General features: G+C 41.8%; 1 protein-coding gene across 2 annotated transcripts in view; it reads right to left on the bottom strand.

The window, feature by feature from the left end:
- The window catches only part of ATP6V1H (ATPase H+ transporting V1 subunit H), a 228,610-nt gene that overhangs the window by 45,536 nt on the left and 166,221 nt on the right, over window positions 1-16,853 (bottom strand). For both annotated transcript variants that reach the window (XM_030214410.1, XM_030214419.1), the window contains exon 13: window positions 2,485-2,586. In XM_030214410.1, coding sequence (XP_030070270.1) covers window positions 2,485-2,586 — 102 coding nt within the window. The remainder of the gene's footprint in view (window positions 1-2,484; window positions 2,587-16,853) is intronic.

Genomic DNA, 16,853 nt, shown 5'->3' on the forward strand with positions numbered 1-16,853 from the left:
GAGAAGGGCAACACAAATGATAAAGGCGGGATGACTTCCCTATGAGGAAAGGCTAAAGCGGCTAGGACTCTTCAGCTTGGAGAAGAGAAAGCTGAGGGGAGATATGACAGAGGTCTATAAAATAATGAGTGGAGTGGAACGGGTAGACGTGAATCACCTGTTAAATCTTTCCAAAAATACTAGGATTAGGGAGCACGCAATGAAGCTACAAAGTAGTAAATTTAAAACAAATCTGAGAAAATATTTCTTCACTCAATGTGTAATTAAACTCTGGAATTCATTGCTAGAGAATGTAGCAAAAGCAGTCAGCTTAGCAGAGTTTAAAAAAGGTTTGGCTAGCTTCCTAAAAGAAAAGTCCATAAGCCATTACTAAAATGGACTGCTGATTTCTAGGATCAGTAGCATAAAATGTATTGTATTGTTCTGGGATCTTGCCAGGTACTTGTGACCTGGACTGGCCACTGTTGGAAACAGAATGCTGGGCTTTATGGACCTTCGGTCTGTCCCAGTACGGCAATACTTATGTACTTAAATGCACTTATGTAATCTGACATATACAATACAAAAATCAAGAAGCAGCATTAACAGCACTAGATATAGATAAAATATTCACTGGAGTAGAATAGGGATATCTACTAGAACTGCTAGAAAGCATAGACTTTGGCAAAACCTTAAGCTGTATGAGATCCATGTACTCTTCACCCAAGGCAGTGGTATAAATTCAAGGCACTAAGTCGAGAGAATTCAGTTAGCAGAGAGGGCCTAGACTATCATACCAAAGAAAAGCAAACAACCTCATCAGAGCCATAAATGTAGGGATGACCCAAAGTACTGCAATACTATATGATGAAAATACCGTGCTACTTACTTGTCACTTTCTTGTGTCATTACTACATATACTTTCAGGCTTATTTTCGAAAGAGAAGGACGCCCATCTTTTGACACAAATTGGAAGACTGGCGTCCTTCTCACAGGGTATAATCGAAAGCCGATTTTGGACGTCCCCAACTGCTTTCCGTCGCAGGGACTGCCAAAGTTCACGGGGGCGTGTTGGAGGCGTAACAAAGGCGGGACTTGGGCGTGCCTAACACATGGACGTCCTCGACCTATAATGGAAAAAAAAGGGGCGTCCCTGACAACCACTTGGACGACTTTACCTGGTCCTGTTTTTCTTACGACCAAGGCACAAAAAGGTGCCCGAACTGACCAGATGACCACAGGAGAGAATCGGGGATGACCTCCCCTTACTCCCCCCAGTGGTCACTAACCCCCTCCCACCCTGAAAAAAACATCTTTAAAAATATTTTTTGTCAGCCTCTATGCCAGCCTCTAATGTCATATTCAGGTCCATCACAGCAGTATGCAGGCCCCTGGAGCAGTTTTAAATGGTGCAGACCCAGGCCCATCCCCCCTACCTGTTACACTTGTGGTGGTAAATGTGAGCCCTCAAAAACCCACCACAAACCCACTGTACCCACATCTAGGTGCTCCCCCTTCACCCGTAAGGGCTATGGTAGTGGTGTACAGTTGTGGGTAGTGGGTTTTGGGGGGCTCAGCACACACGGTAAGGGAGCTATGTACCTGGGAGCAATTTATGAAGTCCACTCCAGTGCCCCCTAGGGTGCTCGGCTGATGTCCTGGCATGTCATGGGGACCAGTGCACTATGAATGCTGGCTCCTCCCACGACCAAAGGGCTTGCATTTGGTCGTTTCTGAGTTGGGTGTCCTTGGTTTCCGTTATCGACGAAAATCAGAAACGACCAAGTCTAGGGACAAACATCTCTAAGGAGGACCTAAATTTCAAGATTTGGGCATCCCCGACTGCATTATCAAAACGAAAGATGGACGTCCATCTTTTTTCGATAATACGGGTTTCCCCGCCCCTCCATCGGGACGTTTTGCAAGGACGTCCTCAGCAAAACTTGGGCGTCCCTTTCGATTATGCCCCTCAATATCTCACAAGTGCCTGGCTTTGAAATTAATTTGAATAAACCAGAAACATTCTCTACCTTCCTGCACTCTATTATCAGATTACATCAACAAACTGTCCCTTTGAACTGGCTCCAAAGTCATTAGATATCTAGGTATTCAAATTCTATCAGATTAATTTTTTTAAAAAAGTTATATGTTACCTATGAAACCCTATTGTGAAAGATCTAGACATGAGAGGTAAAATCTCAACTAGCTGAGAGGAAGGTTGGTAGCAGTATCAACTGATTTGCTAGGGCTGTACTGCATGGCTTCCTGCATTGAGCCTAATATCAACAGTAAAAGATATATCATGTCAACATACAAGGTTAACTGGGTAGATCCTTCTAAAAATCAACCTTGTTCTTCTTTGCCTACTAAACTATGAACTTACTTCTTTGGTCTGTATTTACGCCATTTTACTCCCAAAAATGTTTTGAAACCCTTAAGCTATAAAATAGTTTTTTCATCCTGTCTCTAAAGTTTCTTCAGAAAGAAAGTTGGGACTTTCCTTACCGTTTTCCTCTTGGATAATGTCTCACATACTCGCCAACATCATGAGCTGCCACAGCCAAGACCTGTGGGTCATCTGAGACCTCCAGAAGTTTTGTTAGGATTCTGTAAAATCAAATGTAAAATACATAAGGTGTATTTTCTTTTACAAATAATGCATTAGTTTAACAACACTCATAGCTCCAGACATACTATGCATTTTCCCCAGGTATACAAAATGGAAAACAAACAAACATTGGATAAGTCTGCTTAACATAAGAAGAAATATTTCCATTAAGTTTCTGAAGCCTATAAATTAAGAATTATTTACATTTTTAAAAATGTAAGGGACTTCTACCACTTATTACCACTGGCATACAGAAAAAGGTATAGTTTAGTAGAGCAGCCTAATGGTTAGCATGGTAGGCTGAGAACCAGAGGAACTGGGTTTGATTCAATTCTCACTGCAGCTCCTTGTGGCTCTGGGCAAGTCACTTAACCCTCCCATTGCGCCAGGTACAAAAAATGTATTTGTGAGCCCACTAAGGAACAGAAAACGAACCTGTAAATAATATATAAACTGCTTTGATTGTAACACAAAGATGGCATATATCCCTTCCCTCCTCTCCCTCTTCAGAATATGTCTTCTAGTAAGATCCAATTCTTTCCTACATTTTTTTGTAATGATCAGTTCCTTCAGAACTAATAATTGCTATGTCTCAACAGCACTTATAATAATCATTATTCCCAAAGGCACATACTAATCACTATATTGAGTTTAAGTTTCCAATACACAAAATCCTTCGGGCCTCTTTGGAAGCTGAGGAGAATCAGATCATACTTCTCACCTGACATCTCACCTCACCTGCTAGTTCAATCCTTTGGATTTAACTCAATTTGCATACTGCAATTCCATCTATGGTGGATGTAAGGAGGGTGTCCTAAAATTGCTGTAAATGGACCAAAATACAGCAGCTAGGCTTGTCCTCAAGGTATCATGCTTTGATAGAGCCACTCCATTAGTATGCGAGCTGCACTGGGTGCCCATTAAAGCCAGGATTATTTTTAAATTATGTGCTTTTGTCTTTGAAATATTATATGGCATGGCACTAGATTACATGCAGCCTTAATAACTATTTCCCAATGCAATATAACCTCTGGTTCTAGGGACTACCTTAGACTTCTTCTTCCAGATTGCAAGAGAGTGTGATATAAGTTGGTTCACTCCGCAGTGCAAGAGAGTGTGTTATAAGTTGGTTCACTCCGTAGTGCAAGAGAGTATGTTATAAGTTGGTTCACTCCGCAGACTTTAGGTATCAAGGTGCTAAATGGTTGAACTCATTGCCAATGGCAATCAAGTGTCAGCCTGATTACTTGGTATTTCGCAAAAGACTGAAAACTTTCCTCTTTGAGAGATTTCTACCCATTGATAGTGTGTGTTAGATTATAACTGGCTATCAATGGCTTATTATTTGTGCTACTCTGCTCTTACTTGATATTTTGTTTATGGTATTGTAAACCTTAATGAATTTGAGTATATTTGGGTTAATGTGGGATATAAATGTCAAAATAAAATAAACAAATATATTTAAGGGGATTTGGCTGCATAGAGTAATTTTATAACAGAGCACCAAGGTATGGGATTTGGAGAAGCATCTATTTTTAGTCTATTTTATAAAGACATACAGGCACCCTTGTGCCTTTATAAATGCTAACAGACATGCAGGCTTATTTTCGAAAGAGAAGGATGCCTATCTTTCGACACAAATCGGAAGATGGAAGTCCTTCTCACAGGGTCGTCCAAATCGGTATAATCGAAAGCCGATTTTGGACGTCCCAAACTGCTTTTCGTCACAGGGACAGCCAAAGTTCATGGGTGCGTGTCGGGGGCATAGCGAAGGTGGGACCTGGCAGTGCCTAACACTTGGACGTCCTCAACCCATAATGGAAAAACAAAAGGACGTCCCTGACGAACACTTGGACAACTTTGCCTGGTCGTGTTTTTCTTACGACCAAGCCACAAAAAGGTGCCCAAACTGACCAGATCACCACCGAAGGGAAACGGGGATGACCTCCCCTTACTCCCCCAGTGGTCACTAACCCCCTCCCACCCTCAAAAAACATCTTTAAAAATATGTCCTGCCAGCCTCAGATGTCATACTCAGGTCCATCATAGCAGTACGCAGGTCCCTGGAGCAGTTTTAGTGGTTGCAGTGCACTTCAGGCAGGCAGACCCAGGCCCACCCCCCCCCCCCTACCTGTTACGTTTGTGGAGGAAACAGAGAGCCCTCCAAAACCCATTGTACCCACATCTAGGTGCCCCCTTCACCCATAAGGGCTATGGTAGTGGTGTACAGTTCTGGGTAGGGGGTTTTTGGGGGGCTCAGCACACAAGGTAAGAGAGCTATGTACCTGGGAGCAATTTCTGAAGCCCACTGCAGTGCCCCCTAGGGTGCCTGGTTGGTGTCCTGGCATGTCAGGGGGCCCAGAGCACTACGAATGCTGGCTCCTCCCACGACCAAATGGCTTGGATTTGGTTGTTTCTGAGATGGACGTCCTTGGTTTCCATTATCGCTGACAATCAGAAACAACCAAGTCTAGGGATGACCAAATTTAGGGATGACCCAATTTCATGATTTGGACCTCCCTGACCGTATTATAGAAACAAAAGATGGACGTTCATCTTGTTTCGAAAATACGGGTTTCCCCGCCCCTGGTTGGCGACGTTCTGCGAGGACGTCCTCATAAAAACTTGGACGTCCCTTTCAATTATGCCCCTCATGCTATACAAATGGAACCCAGACTATAGACAGAGAAATTTACACTTACTTGGGATTTGGTGTAAATTTAGTGTGTAAAGTACATGGGTAGGCGCCTAAGTTCGGTTTTGGCAAAAAATGTGGGTGTAGTTTTGGCTGAAACCAACCCCCCTCCCAACTAAAAGCACTGCCTACTCTCTGCCCCCTTCAACCAAAACCACCAATCCCTTCCCATCACCCCTAGGACCTCCCCTTGTGGTCTATAGGCCTAACCAAAGCAGGAGCGATCCCCAGTCATTCCTTCTCGTGTCGCCACCGTTTTGAGCCAGCACATGCAGGAACCAGGGCAGCCTGGTTTCAGCCAGCCTCTAGTCAGGGTCTTCATAGGATTCAGTGAATCACTAGGCCTGCTGTGATGCTGTTCTCTTATTTTTTCATGTTTGCAGCATTTTTCTTGTGCTTCTCTTCCCTCCTCTCATGGGGGCAGCATCACTCCTGCACCCCTCCTCTCTGTTGTTAGTGCAGTAGCTCCCTCCCTCTCGCAGGTTCAGCACTTTTCCTGTCCCCCCCCCCCCCCCCCCCACACACAGGTCCAGCAACTTTCCTGGTCCCCCGTCCCCCCCACCCATTCATGGTCCTTCAAGTATGTTTCCTTTCTCTGCTGCAACAATGATAAACACACACTGTCTAAAGCTGGTCCTGGAGCCTTCCCTTTGCCAAGACCTGCCCATGCACAAACAGGAAGTTGCATTGGATGGAATAGGATGCCGCAAATGGAAGACTGCAGGGCTGGCTGCAGAGAACATGTGTTTATTGCTGCAGCAGCTGGTAAAAGAGACAGGCTTGAAGGACTGCAAGGGGGCAGGTGAGGACTGGGAAATGTGCTAGACCTTAAGGGGGAGGAGCATAGAAAGTGCTGGACCTGTAGTACACCTAGATTTTCAGAAAGCTTCTGACAAAGTTCCTCAAGAGAGACTATTGAGAAAATTAAAGACGCATGGAATAGGAGGCAATGTTCTGTTGTGGATCAGAAATTGATTATTGGACAGAAAGCAGAAGGTAGGGTTAAATGGCCATTTCTCTCAATGGAAGAGGGTGACTAGTGGAGTGCCACAGGGATCTGTACTGGGACCGGTGCCATTTAGCATATTTAAAAATGATTTGGATATCGGACCGAAAAGTGAGGTGATTAAATTTGCAGATGACACAAAACTATTCAAAGTTGTCAAACACATGCGAACTTTAAAAAATTACAGGAAGACCTTAGGAAACTGGAAGACTCGGCATCTAAATGGCAGATGAAAGTTAATATGGACAAATGCAAAGTGATGCACATTGGGAAGAATAATCCGAATCATAGTTGCCTGATGCTAGGGTCCACCTTGGGAGTCGGCACCCAGGTATCATTGCAGACAATATGCTGAAATCTTCTGCCCAGTGTGTGGCGGCAGCCAAAAAAGCATACAGAATGCTAGGAATTATTAGGAAAGGGGTGGTAAATAGGACCAAAAATACCATAATGCCTCTGTATCACTCCATGGTGCGACCTCACCTTGAGTACTGTATTCAGTTCTGGTCGCCGTATCTAAAAAAAGATACAGCGGAATTAGAAAATGTTCAAAGAAGAGCGACCAAAATGATACAGGGGATAGGACTCCTCTCATATGAGTTAAGGCTAAAGAGGTTAGGGCTCTTCAGCTTGGAAAAGAGACAGCAGAGGGGATATGTGATTGAGGTGTACAAAATCCTGTGTGATGCAGATCGGGTAAAAGTGAAACGCGTTTTTACTCTTTCAAAAAATACAAAGACTAGGGGACACTCAATGAATTTACATGGAAATACTTTTAAAAGAAATAGGAGGAAATATATTTTCACTCAACAAACAGTCAAGCTCTAGAATTCGTTGTTAAAGGATATGGTAACACCGGTTAGTGTATCTGGGTTTAAAAAAAAGATTTGGACAAGTTCCTGAAAGGACAGTCCATAGTCTGTTATTGCGATAGACATGGGGAGGCCACTGCTTGCCCTGGAATTGATAGCATAGAATGTTGCTACTATTTGGGTTTCTGCCAGGTACTTGTGGCCTGGATTGGATACTGCTAGAAACAGGATACTGGGCTAGATGGACCACTGCTCTGACCCAGTATAGCTATTCTTATGTTCTTATGGAGATAAGCTGCTTGTAGAATTACGTACATGGAAATGACATCCCACATATTTACTGAATCCTTACACAGCTTGAATGAACCAGTGCTTCCTTATTTGTTGATGTAAAACACTGTGACCTGATTGCACCTGCAAGATTCCATGTTACTTCCTCCAGGTATACTTGAATAATGGATTATGGACTTTATCCCTGGGAATTTGTTCAAACCTTTTTAAAACCAGCTATGCTAATTACTTTTCATTCTCTGGCAACAATTTCCAGAGTTTAACTATGCATAGAGTGAAAAGGTATTTTCTCTGATCTGCAAGTACATCTAGCAGATAGCTTTCTTGTACCATGTAATATATTCTGAATTAGTATTGGTAGTTCTGGAGAAGAAACTAAATTCTATTCAATTTCCAGGCTTTAAGGGCTAGGGAATTCAGACTGGGATGGAGACTGCACTTGTATATGATCAACAACTGATCCTGTTCTGGAGAGGCCAATATGAGGCTACAAGAATCAAAGTGCTTAGCCACCAATGAAATCTGTACAGGTTTTCATGTTATGAGTGGGACGGTGGGATAAAAATAAAGAAGAGACCAGGTCTAGGTAACTGCTAGTGCATCCTCCATTAGGTGGGTGGAGAATGGGAATATTTAACAATAGAGCAGTGGCTTTGCATTTTCATTGCTGGCTAAGAAGTTTATAGGAGGATCTCCCAAACCTCAAACATACTCTGCAGGATCGCTGAATTAAGAACTACTCATGCTGTTGTAGAGCCTGATGAGTTTGTGGGTTATATTAAACTGAACTCCTGAAGAAATCAATTTCTATCTGGATGCGAACTAGCAGTGACAATGTGTCAAATCCTTTCAGCCTCCCGAAAGTGGTAAAGGGGCCCCGTAACCCTTTGTTTGTTTACACAAAACACGGGAACTTGGTTGCCTATTTGAATTAAGACCGATGTGTTGCAAAGCATGTGGCTCAAAGTTCCAAGTAACTGATGTGATATGAAGAGGTCTTTTGGAACCTTGACCATCTGCCCTTGGTGTGAGCTTCCCATGTGACGAAGGAGGTATCTGTGGTTAGAACAGCTTGATATTCTAACATGCAACTGCTATCTGACTATAGTTGTTCACCACTGCATCAGAGTTTGGAGTGGACCTGAGGGATGAAGGATGGTGGAAAGTGGCTTGGTAGCCTGGTTCCACTGGAACTTGAGGTCGCACTGGGGCTTTCTCATTTCCAGTCAAGCAAATGGGATTACATGGATGGCAGAAGCCATCTAGTCCAGTATTTAAACATACTTAGGACTTGGCCATGACCATCACAAATGTCTGAGCATAGCAGACATGTGAGATCAGGGGCTGTAGATTGGCTATTGGCAGAAAAGCTTAGACTTGAACTGTGCCCAAAACGGCAAATATAAATTAACTGTTGTTCATAGGGTGGATTTCTGAAAGTTGGTGAGGAAGCCTAGTCTCTGGAAAATGTGGATTATCGGATTTCTGAGAACTAGACCAAGGGTTTCTGAGGTAGCTGCCAGACACTATTCATGAAGATATGACAAGACTAGAAGACCTTGCTTATGTAGGTGAGCAGCCACTACTAGACAGCCATTTCATGAAGACTCTGGGACGCAAGGAAAGGCTGAAAGGAAGGGACTTGTACTGAAAGTGGTCTATATGAAGGAGAAAGTGGACCTATTTTCTGTATACAATCTCCCTTATTTAAGAATAGAAGAACAGAGCAAAGAGTATTCATTCTAAATTTCTTCTTACAGAGAAAAAGATTGAGCCCTTTAAGATCCAAGATGGTGTATAAGCCTTCAGGAGTTCAATAGAAATAGAAAATATGTTTTATGGCACTGGACTGAAAAGGAGCGTGACTTCTTCCTCTAGCAGGTGGGTGTGGGTGTGGTGCAAAGTAAGTCCACTCAAAGGTATGATCTGGAAGTTGAGTAAGGAACCTAGCCTGTTTTCACTATGCTGAGGACCCAGGAGTCTTATGATGTGTTTTCAGGCCTGAAGTGAACCTGACTCCCCCCCAAAAAGGACAGACAGATTGTATTTGTTTAGAGATGCTTGCTGTGACAACTGGCCACATTCAAAAAGAAGGCTGACTGAGCTCTTTCTTGTCGAGGTTTGACACATACAGGATGTTCTGTCTTTGCTATGGATAGGAAGTGGTATCAAGTTGAGCTGCTGCATCTAGAAGACAAACCTGTTGGCAGTGGAACAGTCCTTTTATGATGTCCACCATCTCTTTCAGGTTCTCCAGAAAAACAAGTTGTGGTTGCACAAGCAATTCAGTTGATCCTTCTGAGCTCAGAGACATACAAACAAAATGCTTGCATTCTGCCTGTTGATGGTCCAAGCCCAAGCAGATGAATACTTCAAATGGTTGCAAAATTTCTGGACTTGTCTGTCATGCCATGTGCAGGGTCTAAACCATGACTTTGGTGACATGGGTCAAATTAAAGGTTTTTTTGTTTGATTTTAATAAAAAGAAAAGAAAGAAAATTTTGACAAAGATCATCATGAGAAAAATGTGATTTGAAGAAAAATTATGAGAGCTTTGTTTAGCATCTGTTTGACTGAGTGTATAAAAAAAACAAACAAAAAAAAAATCGAGACGATGAGGAAATCACTATACACAAGAATGACCATGTTCTGAGCTCTGGGAAAGTTCTTCTGTTCCAGCAACATATGATGATGTCACCCACTTGAGGGGGCAGACTGACAGTGTTCTGGCCCTTCGGCAATAAGGGCAATGGGCCCCTAACCACCTAACAAAAGTGATTAAATTACGTTGAAGCTAGTGGACAGTGGGCCCCCTACTGCTATGGGCCCTCAGGCACTGCCCTATTGTTCCAATGGTCAGTCTGCTCCTGCCCACTTTTGTGCCCGACTCAATCCTGCTCGACAGGAAAAAAAAAAAAAAAAGATACTTGTGTGCTCTCTCTCACCCTCCCATTTCCCTCTATTAACCACAGTGTGGAAAAAACACCATTAACCAACAAAATACAGAATTTCTCCTCTTATCTACACTTATATAGGAAAGAACCAGGTTGTCAAATTTCCCCAGAATACTATGTAATCCTGCTCTAACCTTAACCAAAACTTAAAGTTTCACCCTCTCATTTCTGTAACCACAATGGTCACCAAATGTGAAGCATCACAAGCGCTTCATGCTCAATCAGGCACATACAACTCTAGTCTGGTACATAGATAGCCAGGCCCATTTGTCCTCAGCATCCTAAAAGCCAAGACTAGCAACTTTGAGTGGACCCTGGTTTTTTTGCCAGCAAACAGTGCAAGATCTTCAACAAAGGATGAAGACAGGCTAAACTACAGGAAGCACATGGCAAAGTACCGCCAAGCCTTAACATCAACCAAAAAAACAGTATTTCTCTCAATGCATTGCAGCAATTCAACCATGCAGCTGTTCAGTATAGTAAACAGTCTACTGCAACCCCCACAACAGAATCAGTCTGCCCAGACTAAACTGAACTGCAATGATTTTGCTACATACTTTCCCAACAAAATCAAAAGTCTCCACTAGGATTTACAGGCAATCCCATCCAGTCCTCAACCAGTCAACCAGGGGTGCACAAACTCATCCCCTCCTAATAGAGACAGACAGAACACTTTTAACCTAATGACAGAGGAGAGCCTTGACAAAAATTCTAAGAAACCTTCGACCAACTACCTGCTCCCTTGATCCCTGCCCAACAAAGTAAGTGCAGCAGGCAAGTATGGGTCTTATAGAAGGCGCCACAAAAATTATGAACACCTCCCTTTCTAATGGGCAACTACCAACAGCATTAAAAAGGGCAGTGGTTCGCCCTCTGCTGAAGAAAAACAACCTTGACCAGGACAAACTTGAAAGTTACAGGCCAGTATCCAACATATCCAAATGACCCAACCTAAATGACTAAACCCTGCAACACTTCACTATTAAAGATCGTATTGGACATTAATGAACTCTTTTACCTTAACCCAACTTGATTGAATCTTATCTTCCCTATCCCAATACAACATATCTTCCCTATCCCAATACAACATTTTGTACCTATCCTGTACCGGATTTAGCGAATGCCTTCAAGGTATTATGTAAGCCACATTGAGCCTGCAAATATGTGGGAAAGTGTGGGATACAAATGTAACAAATAATAATAATATCTCGTTTCTAGGGAAACTCTTAGAACAAACAGTCTGTGTTCAACTTAATGAATGTCTAGAAAAGAGTAATTGGCTAGATCCATGTCAATCTGGATTCAGACCCGGTTATGGAACAGAAACAGTCCTCATATCCTTGCTAGATGATCTTCACAGAAACCGAGACAAGGGATTCGCCTCGATGTTAGTACTGCTAGATTTCTTAGCAGCTTTTGACACTGTGGATCATGATATCATGCTCACACAACTGACAGAAAACAGGTATCAATAGAACAGTGCTTGCCTGGTTCAGATCCTATCTATCAGACAGGCAACAATCCATAATGTTTGGCAGCAACTTATCACCACCATGATCACTGACCTGAAGGGTACCACAAGGATCAACACTGTCACCCATTCTGTTCAATATCTACCTCAAGCCACTAGCTGAGCTGATTCGGTCAATGGACACTATACTTAGAGTCAACACTTACTCTGATTCCCCCAAAATCCAAGCAGCCATCAAGAGCTGCTTCTATTATTTGCGACAGCTACGCTGCCTCTCTCCTTACATTTAGAAGGTAAATCTTATTCCAGTTGTGCATCCCATTGTAACATCAAGACTGGATTACTGCAATGCACTATACAATGGTCTAACTACAAAGGGCCTGCACCAGCTCCAGTTGATTCAGAATGCAGCAGCAAGACTCATAGAAGGCTGCAAGTGACGTGACCACATCACACCATTTTTGCAAAAACTTCATTGGCTACCAGTACAATACAGGGCTAAATTTAAAACTACTACTACTACTATTTAGCATTTATATAGCGCTACAAAGCGTACGCAGCGCTGCACAAACATAGAAGAAAGACAGTCCCTGCTCAAAGAGCTTACAATCTAATAGACACAAATAATAAAGTAAGCAAATCAATTAATGTGTAGAGGAAAGAGTAGGGTAGGTAGAAGCGAGAAGTACAAGTGGTTACAAGTCAAAAGCAATGTTGAAGGGGTGGGCTTTCAATCTAGATTTAAAGATGGTCAAGGATGGGGCAAGACGTAGGGGCTCAGGAAGTTTATTCCAGGCATAGGGTGCAGCGAGACAGAAGGCGCGAAGTCTGGAGTTGGCAGTTGTGGAGAAGGGAACAGATAAGAAGGATTTATCCATGGATCGGCGCGCACAGGAAGGGGAGTAGGGAAGGACGAGTGTGGATAGATACCTGAAACATGGCCAAGTCAGGTCTTTTATGGATTTTTTTTTAAATTAATGAAAGCATCTCACATCTGTTTACATAAAATCTTAATTTGAATGTCTGGATCAACAAACCCTTCAGGTTTTATTTTTACTTCAATAACTTTTTTTTGCATCTCATCTCCTCTTAATTGATCCTCATTGAGTTTTTATTTTGGGTTTTTATTTAAGACTCCCCTCGCTCCTTGAAAAACGCAATTCTTAGCAAGGTAAATTTACTCAGTTAACTGGCTCTGAAAACTGTCACTCATGTGTAAGACCTCCTCATTTACAAGACAATACTTGGTGCAAAAATCTGTCCAGGACAATTTTGACAACTGTTTTCTACAACACCATATTTTCCTCTGATCTTCAAGGCCCTGAAAGGAAATGGCCCTGTTGAATAGGATGATCCTCTATACACCGCCAAGGACACTAAGGTCCTCCCAAGGACTTTCACTAACCACACCCTCTCCAAATGACATTACACAATGTGATACCCGCAAGCGAGTGTTCTCTGGAGTAGCCCCCACACTCTGAAATGCATTGCCTGAAAGGCTCCGTTTAACACAAGACTACCTCTACTTCAGGAAGCAGATGAAAGCTTGGCTTTTCATCCAGGCCTTTAATGTAACAAGCAACTAACTTGTTAGTCTCACTCACACACACAAGGAGTGACCTGGGCTGCACATACTGCAGGAGGACATGTTCACCCAATCCTACCCTAGCTGAGTTAATATTTAACCATCTCTCTGACCTCATGTGCAACTTTCTTCAAATCAATGACCTTACTTTCTAACTCTTCCTACTTTCCTACCCAGCTATATGTTACAACTTTGCCTTACCCTTCACTACCAATTATAATGTTCTATTACGTATTGTTGACATTGCAAGTAGTATACCATGCCATACTTTGCATTGTTAGTTGAATATTTTTACTGCTGTAATTGCTTATTGCTCATGTTTGATCTATTCTTACTGTACACCGCCTTGAGTGAATTCCTTCAAAAAGATGGTAAATAAATCCAAATAAATACAGGGGAAACTGGCCTCCACTTTGGGCATCATTTGTGATGCTGCATTTTGAATCACCTGAAGTGCTTCAGTAGTCTACCCGCAAACCCACTTGCACACCATTGCAATCCAGTACAAGAGTACTCACATTTGTGCATGTTTTGAAGGAGGTGCAAATGTTGCTATGTAAAGTACGCAAAAGATTTTGAAAATGCTAACTCCATTAATCCTTCTTAGACCACTATAAGCAGGGGAGGGGAGGGGAGGGGTAAAAGAAAACATTTAGAAGTATCTGGAGTATTTATTTATTTAGATTTAGCTCATACTTTATCATTGGTAGGTCAAGCAATAATCTGGTATAGTAGATTGTTTCCCTGTCCTTAGAGCGTTACATATAAACTGACAATTTTCGCAGGGAAACACTGTTTGATCTCAGAGATGGCTTTGAATAATTGCTTTGATGGTGATGCTATGATCCAAGCATAGCACAGCCATCTGAACAATTCTGCTGTTTCAGTGTCTGAAACAATTGCTCAGTTCTTTCATCCTCAGAACCCAGTGTCCTTGGCTACGAAACAGCATTACATTTTGCAATACAAACAATTTAACTCTGTATGAGAACTACCTCTTCCCATCCCTGAAAGCTATTGACGAAATAAATAACTTCCGCAAATCTCTGAAAACACATCTCTTCCATAAGGCTTACAAAGAGAACCCATAGCCTTACAAAACTACCTTACCTTTCACCCTGACTAACCCCTGCCATCTCTCTTCCCTTACTTAATCTTTGCACACCACTAAATGTATCTGGTATAATGGAATGATTATGTCATAACCATTCTCTGTAAGCCACATTGAGCCTGTAAATAGGTGGGGAAATGTGGGATACAAATGCAATAAAATAAAAATAAATAAAATTGGTTCCGAAATATCTATAAACCTGAAACAAAGAATTTTGAAAAGATTTTCAAATCAAGTCAGATTCCTGAATATGTCCTATCATTCTTTTACTTTGCAGAGAGATGGGATACAATCCTAGGATATTTTGGTTCTACTCTTATTTATTTATTTTTAACATTTGATATACCACCTTCATAAAACATCAAGGACATTTATAAAACCAAATTATTCAACTAAAACACACAAAGAGCCCTATTTAATAAGACACACCAGTGCTAAAAACATTAGCGCGCCTACAGCGTGACTTTGTAAAAAGGGCCCAAAGTGTATGTTTAAATCATTTTTATTAAGACAAGATAAAGATAAACAATTACACCATTCATACATCCAAGGACAGTGCCTGATATAACATCACCTTACCCATGCTTGGCATGGCTGCACTTCGAAATAACAATATGCATGGCATTTTGTAACTTGGAAAAATTTCGACTGTACTCTGAAAAAATCCTCGCCCTACCCCCATCCCCTTACCCCCTCCCTATATTAATAATTGTTGCCAACCTAGGAGATCTATAAGAGTCTTCAGAGGCAGGCACTTGATGTGCTAAAGCGCTCAATGCTGTAAACCTCTAAAAGTTTAGTAATCTACTACGTGTTTAGTGGGATAATGTGAGCCAAAATGGTTCCCAAGTCTCTACAAAGGCCTTCCCCACTGTACTACTGAGGTCTTGTATATGCAAGAGCTCCATATGTAATTGTTCTAACATATATGCTTTCCACCTCTGATGTGCAGGGGGCTCCGTCTGCAGCCAGCCACAAAGTACTGCTTTAACTCCAAATAGTACCACCTTTTTCAGAAATCGCTTGAAACACCGCGGGGCCAGGTCACTTAATACAAAACACCCAAAGAGAACTAATGGTTGACAAGAGACTTCACAAGACCACCATCTTGAAACCACTACAAGGATTGACTTCCAAAAGGTCTGCACCAAGGGGCAGTGCCAAAACATATGCCCCAGAGTTGCATGTGTCCCTGTACAACAGGTTCCCTCAAGTGACATACCCCTCTATTTAGCCCCCGACAGGGAAATAAAAAGATGCAGCAGGAATTTATAGAGTGTTTCTCTTTACTGAATATTATCCACTTGCTTATGTAGATGTTGTAAAAAATATTGTAGTAACTGAAGGTTGTAAGAGGCATATTCAAAGGGTTCACTGCTAAATTATTTTTCCGTGCTCACCATATGAACTTTAAAATGTAATATTCCAAACCTACAGAAAATAGTTTAATTACCTAGTGCTCATATGAAAGTAACTATATTTTGCCTTTCCGGCTATGCAACCAATAGTGTTACTTTCTCAGTCTACAATTCTGAACAGTCATATCCTCTCAGACAGGAATCTACGGAATAACACAACTATTGCCGAATTACTATTTTTTCTGTGCACACTGCTAAGTTATAATTCTACTTCAAACACACAAAAAAATTGTGAACCATCTATGTGCAGCTGAAGAGAGGAAGAGGAGGTGGAGGTAAACAAGCTGCAAACTAAAAGCATCAGAGAAGGATAAAATAATCCAATCCATAGAGGAAAAGAATCCAGGGAAATGATGGGAATGGAACAGTGGAGGACGTCGAAATCTGCTGAACTGTACCAGTACTAAAAGGAAAAGCCAGACACAAGGCTCCTAGTTCTGCTATTTAAAAAAAAAAAAATCTGCAGCAGTTATCATTAAATCGCAGAAAACCTGGGACTATGCCTTTAACATACAGTAACTCATAGGATCTAAGAAATAACTATAATTTATTCATATAATCATCAGTTATAGGTCACAAATCCAACACTAACTCGTGGTGATTTACATAATCTTTTATACACACAGCACATCACAAAACAGAAATTATCCTCTTCTTGTTACATTCTTCCCTACCGTTAAACATTAATGAGCAGATATTCAGCCTGTGACAGTCAGTGATATTTATACTGCTTATAGCTGCAGGCTGAATTATTCCCAGGTATTCAACATTGGGCCATGTTCAGACACTGGCTTGTATATCTGGGTATGTGCAGTTACCAGGAATTTAATCAGACACTGGTCGATACTCAGACCGGTGCCCAGTTAGCTCAGCAGATAAAGTTAGGCACCCTTTTTCTGCCCTAACTTTATTCACTTACTTAG

Source organism: Microcaecilia unicolor, chromosome 1, assembly GCF_901765095.1.
Source record: "Microcaecilia unicolor chromosome 1, aMicUni1.1, whole genome shotgun sequence".
In the NCBI taxonomy this organism is placed as follows: Eukaryota; Metazoa; Chordata; class Amphibia; order Gymnophiona; family Siphonopidae; genus Microcaecilia; species Microcaecilia unicolor.